Source organism: Trichechus manatus, unplaced genomic scaffold (assembly GCF_000243295.1).
Source record: "Trichechus manatus latirostris isolate Lorelei unplaced genomic scaffold, TriManLat1.0 scaffold00109, whole genome shotgun sequence".
Classification (NCBI taxonomy): Eukaryota; Metazoa; Chordata; class Mammalia; order Sirenia; family Trichechidae; genus Trichechus; species Trichechus manatus.
Window position 1 is genome coordinate 1,609,409 of NW_004444045.1, and position 5,679 is coordinate 1,615,087.

Consider the following 5,679-nt stretch of genomic DNA (forward strand, 5'->3'; position numbering starts at 1 on the left):
ACGGCAACGGGTTTGGTTTTGTTTTTTTGGTGGTGCAACAAAGGAGCCCTGGTGGCGCAGTGGTTGAGCACTCAGCTGCTAACCAAAAGGTCAGCAGTTTGACCCACCAGCCACTCTGCAGGAGAAAGATGTGTTAGTCTGTTTCTGTAAGGATTTACAGCCTTGGAAGTGTCTATGGTACAGTTCTACCCTGTCCTATAGGGTCGCTATGAGTCGGGACTGACTTGACGGCAATGGCTCAGTGTCCTCCTGTGTACTATCCCCTTCTCCTTGGAGCTCCTTCCCTATGAGTCAGAATCGCCTTGACAGCAATGGGTTTGGTATTTTGGTTTTTGGTGGCGTTAACAGTTAAGTGCTTGGCTGCTAACCCAGTGGCTTCTCAGGGCAAAGACCTGGCAATCTGCTCCGGTTGAGATTACAGCCAGAAAACCCTATGGGGCGGTTCTACTCTCTCACATGGGGTCACTATGAGTCAGAATTGACTCAATGGCACACAACTACTATATTAACTTAACCAGAAGAACAGTTGACTGATGAACACAAACTGACCTCAACTAAATTGAATTTAGTTAAGTGGGTGTGTGTGTATTTGTCTGTTTGTCTCTCTATCTTATTACTTATTTTTTTATGGGCAAGGGGGCCTGAAAGAATTTTAAGCAGTTCACTTGTATCTGAAAAATAAACACAATATCAAGTTCCTTAAACCAACTTTCTAATTATTCTAAAATTTCCTTTTAAAACAGTAACTTTCATTAATTGTCTTAACTTCTCCCCCGTTATAAAAAGCTGACACAGACAAGGGCCTACTCACAATGAATTAAAATACAAAGGAATAAACTCAGTATAATTTCGGCCAGGTACAAGTGATAGCTTTATACAGTCAATTTCTAGAAAAAAATTAAAAGTTTGCTATGTTAGGCAGACAGGATTATGGGTGAAGCTTTTGGTTTTTACTTATTTAAAACTGCTATAATGATGTTTCTGAAATCACCAGTGAAATAACATTTCAAATTAACATTAAGCTAATAAAATAAGGTAGATAAAACTAATTTGAGGGGCATAATGTAGAAACTGCTTCCCTCTACTCTCTTCTCCAGAGCTCCGGTAGCACAAGGGTTAAGAGCTCGGCTGCTAAGCAGAAGGTAAGCAGTTCGAATCCACCAGCTGCTCCTTGGAAACCCTATGGGGCAGTTCTACTCTGTCCTCTATATAGGGTCATTATGAGTTGGAATCGACTTAACGGCAATGGGTTTTTACTCTCTTCTCCCTCTCCCTTCCTATCACTGTTCCCCCTGCAGTCACTTCTAATGTCAGATTTAGAAGAGAAACCTTCAAAAGAGATTCCTGTGTTTTAAAAAGGGATCAACCATTTCTTAACAGAAAGTCTAAGAGAATAATTCATAAATGCTGGCGAGGCCCTAGGTTAGCCCAGGGTAAAATTATTAGGTAGACTCCTTAAGCGATTCTTTGCGTTCTTTACCTAATCACAAGTGGCACCGCCCCCTAGTTTCAAGGTCCTACTCTTCTGCCTTTCCTTCTCCTCTACCAGCTCTGCTTTTCAAAAGGGACCTGAAACTCATTCATACTGAAGTAAAAACAGCTGTAACAATGTGTGTTACCCCCTCCCAGGAAAATCTTCATTTTAGCAGGGTTACAAATCTTAAAGGAGTTCCACAAGCTGAACATTTGTTAAGAGAGAGTGAGTGAGTGTGTGTATGTGTGTGTGTATGTTGGGGGCAGGAGGAGGCAAGTACTTCTAGGGATAGTGCCTTCCTTATGTCCTGGAGATCACACCACTTAGCCACTGTTCTATCAGGAAGGCTGGTCAAAAAAGACCTAACTTTTGTCTCCATTTGAGTAAATTTCTATGGGTTATTTGAATACTTGTGTGCATGGTGATCAGAATCAAAGGCATCAACAATGCAGAGGTTGGATGGGTAGCCTACGAGGACACCACTTCACACAACCCCAAAGGGCACCACCTACACTCTCTGTGAATGGCACCCCACAACACAATATGAATGGTACTTTCTGAAGTTGTACAATGCAGCAATCCAGTGCACTAGTCTGCTGTCTTTCCTTTTAAGGTAAAGAGTCGCCTAGCACCATGAAACCGAAGGATTCTCCCTGCACACTGCCCAACTGAAGGATTCTTAAATCCAAAAAGAGAATAAGCATGTAAGCCTTCATTTCTAGTCTCAGATAATCAATTCAACCTTCAAAACACAGGAAGAAAGAAAGGAAGGAAGCAAGCCCTGACAGATGAAGTGATTTGACAAGCCAATTTGATTTAAAAAAAAAAAAAAAGTCCAAGGAAAAAATAATTTATCAACCGCAAAGCTTTAAAGTGTTATTTACTAAGAAGAAATCTAAGGAATTATATTATCACTTTGGCCTTTTTTTTTTAAATTTTATTTTGTTGTTGTTGAGAATATACACAGCAAAACATACACCATACACGTACAGTTCAATGACAATGATTACATTCTTCGAGTTATACAACCATTCTCACCCTCCTTTTCTGAGTTGTTCCTCCCCCATTAACATAAACTGACTGTCCCCTAAGGTTCCTACCTAATCTTTCGAGTTGCTATTGTTATTCTGATCCCATATAGTTCTTAAAAGCGCCTAATTCTCAAAGCAGATACTTTTTACCAGTTAAGCTAAACTACTGTTTGGTTTTAAGAAGATTTCAGGGGATATTTATAGTTTAAGTTCAAAAGATTATCTCAGGGGTGCAGCCAGCCCTACTGGCTCCAGAAAGTCTGGAGTCTATGAGAATATGAAATTCTGTTCTGCATTTTCCCCCTTCTGTTCTGCATTTTCCCCCTTTTGATCAGGGTGCTTCTATACAATCTTTGATCAAAATGTTCAGTAATGGTAGCTGGGCACTATCCAGCTCTTCTGGTCTCATGGCAAAGAAGGCAGTTGTTCATGGAAGCAATTAGCCACACATTCCATACCCTCCTCCTATTCCTCACACACCTTCTTTCCTCTGTTGGTCCAGGCAAACAGAGACCAACTGCCGTACGTTGGATGGCTGCTTGTAAGCTTTTAAGACCCAACAAACTAGGAGGTAGAACAGAAGCACTAAACATGCTATTGCTTTGGCCTTTTTTTTTTTTTTTAAGTCACTTTTTTTTTCTCTTTTTTGTTTTCTTTTTTTGGCATAAAAATGATACTGTGGTTATGTCTAAAAATAGAATCCTCACCTTTTAGAGACATATACTGTAATATTTCTGGATGAAATGATATAATGTCTGTGATTTGCTTCAAAATAATCCAGAGTAGGAGCAAGTAGGTACAGGTATAAACCGGAAAGAGGTGATAAATGAAGCTGCATTATGAGTACAAGGAGATTCATTATACTCTTACAAGTCTGCACTACTTTGAAATTTTCTTTAAGTTAAACATGCTCTTACACACAATATATCTTTAACATTCAGAAAAGAGAAGCATTTAATAAACATTTGTCACAAAAAATAAAGTTTGTTTACAACTAATGTAGGAAAGACTAAAAGGACACATACAAAATAGCAGTGATTGAATTACAGAAGTGGAACTACGTTTTTTCTTCCCTCACTTATTTCCAAAATTTTCTTAGTGTATAGGTACTTCGCAATTTTTAAAAATAAGCTTAGAAAGATACCTTTGAAAGATCAAGATAATAAAAACCTCAGAAAACAATCTGTGTATGAACTGCTGAATGAGAAACTAATTTGCTCTGTAAACTTTCACCAAAAGGACAATAAAAAGAAAAAAAGAATTAACTGAGATAACATATATAAGTAACCGGTTGCTGTCGAGTCGATTCCGACTCATAGCAACGTATATAAGTACTCGATTTAAAAAAAAAAGGATAATAAAAATCCATTTAGTTCCTCGTTACTGTGGCTCCATGCTGTCAATCTTCAATCCTTACTGTCCCATTTAAGGTCTACCAAGTTATCAGGTTAACAAAACCAAAACTTTATCCAAGAATACTGAAACTTTAACTCACTAGCTTATTTTGTGAAATGTAGTAGTGATTTAATAACTGATACCTTTGGGGGGGAGGTATGTGTCTGTTTAAATACTAGTGTCCATGAGTCATTTAGGTATGCGAAACATTCAAGACTATCATATACATAACAAACAATCCCAAGAGTAAGGTCTCTACATAGACAACTTCAACCTAAAATGTTATTATTCTCATTCTGAAAACGGTCATCATTTGGCTTTTCTTTCTCTACTATTTTTTACTCAGCCTCTATTTCCTGATTCAGACTGCCTGCTGTCAGAAGTGTAAAGGAGTGGACACAGGAGACAAACATACCAAACCAAAAAGGTGAGAAGGACCCAAAAGGCTAATGAGAAAAGCTTTTGCAAGAGGCAGTTTGAAGAAGGCTACCTTAAAACGTAAACAATTTCTTACAGGTAACAGCCCATTAGCCACTGCTTTAGCCAGTTTGAAGGAGCCTTGGTGGCGTGGTGGTTAAAGAGATCAACTTCTAATCAAAAGGTCAGGTTCAAAACCACCAGCAGCTCTGTGGGAGAAAGATGTGGCAGTCTGCTTCCATAGACATTTACAGTCTTGCACTCGATGGCAGTGGGATTGGTGGTTTGGTTTTAGCCAGTCTTAAATCAATTCAGCTGCCTTTTTTACCCTTCAATTAGCAGTTAATTTCTGGACATGAATCTTAAACAGAAAAACATTTGTATTTGCCTAATAAATTACATTAATAAAAAACAACAGAATATGGTTTGCAGAGTACAACAGCACAGATACACAAAAAATTCAAAAATACCATTCATAACGGCATTTTCCATTATTTGTTGAGAAAAATAAGGAAGACTCATGTGCCGGCATAAATTTACTAAGAAATGAGTACTAAGATTTGAGATTTGAACTGACAAACCTGTAGAGTTTGGTTACCCATGTTCATTTTCTTTTTATAGATCTGAAAGAGCAATACCAGAAAGGCAATCTCAGAGAATGGCCTCCTTGAGCTCCAGCTACTGGAACGAAACGACTACATCTATTTATCAGTACCTCGGTTTTCAAGTTCAAAAAATTTACCCTTTCCATGACAACTGGAACACTGCCTGCTTTGTCATCCTGCTTTTGTTTATATTTACAGTGGTGTCCTTAGTGGTGCTGGCCTTCCTTTACGAAGTGCTTGACCGCTGCTGCTGTGTAAAAAACAAAACCGTGAAGGACCTGAAAAGTGGACCCAACCCTCTCAGAAGTGTGATGGACAACATAAGAAAACGCGAGACCGAAGTGGTCTAGCACTCTATACAAGATGATAAAAATCTTTGAAAGCAGCCTGCAACCCCTTCTGAGTAAAAAGAAAATAATTTTCTGAGGCCCAACCGTTATTAGAAAGCTGATTCCGACTTTGAAAGGTTAAAAGATCCCTAGAAGAAAGGAGTTAAATATGCACCTTTGCGTATGTATGCCTTTCATTAAATCTATAGTAAAACTTCATAAACATAAGTAATTTACAAAGCTGTTTAAAATGCCACTTCAAAAACTGGATGAGGGTTGCTAGAAAACATAAGCAAGGCTAATGATTCTAAAATAACTCAAACAATTCGTGTACACTAAAAAAATAGAACACTATTATCCTCCATGTGTTTTAGTAATAAAAATGCTATTTAATATGCTTATCTAAATCCAAAGTAAAATACTTTCAG

General features: G+C 38.1%; 2 protein-coding genes across 2 annotated transcripts in view; one reads left to right on the plus strand and one right to left on the minus strand.

Moving 5' to 3' along the window:
- Window positions 1-5,679, minus strand: part of GTF2E2 (general transcription factor IIE subunit 2) — an 80,978-nt gene that overhangs the window by 61,500 nt on the left and 13,799 nt on the right. The gene's annotated exons all lie outside the window — the stretch shown is intronic.
- SMIM18 (small integral membrane protein 18) lies at window positions 3,120-5,673 on the plus strand. Its single transcript, XM_023737827.1, has one exon. The coding sequence runs from the start codon at window positions 4,976-4,978 to the stop codon at window positions 5,270-5,272; it is 297 nt and encodes a 98-aa protein (XP_023593595.1). The 5' UTR covers window positions 3,120-4,975; the 3' UTR covers window positions 5,273-5,673.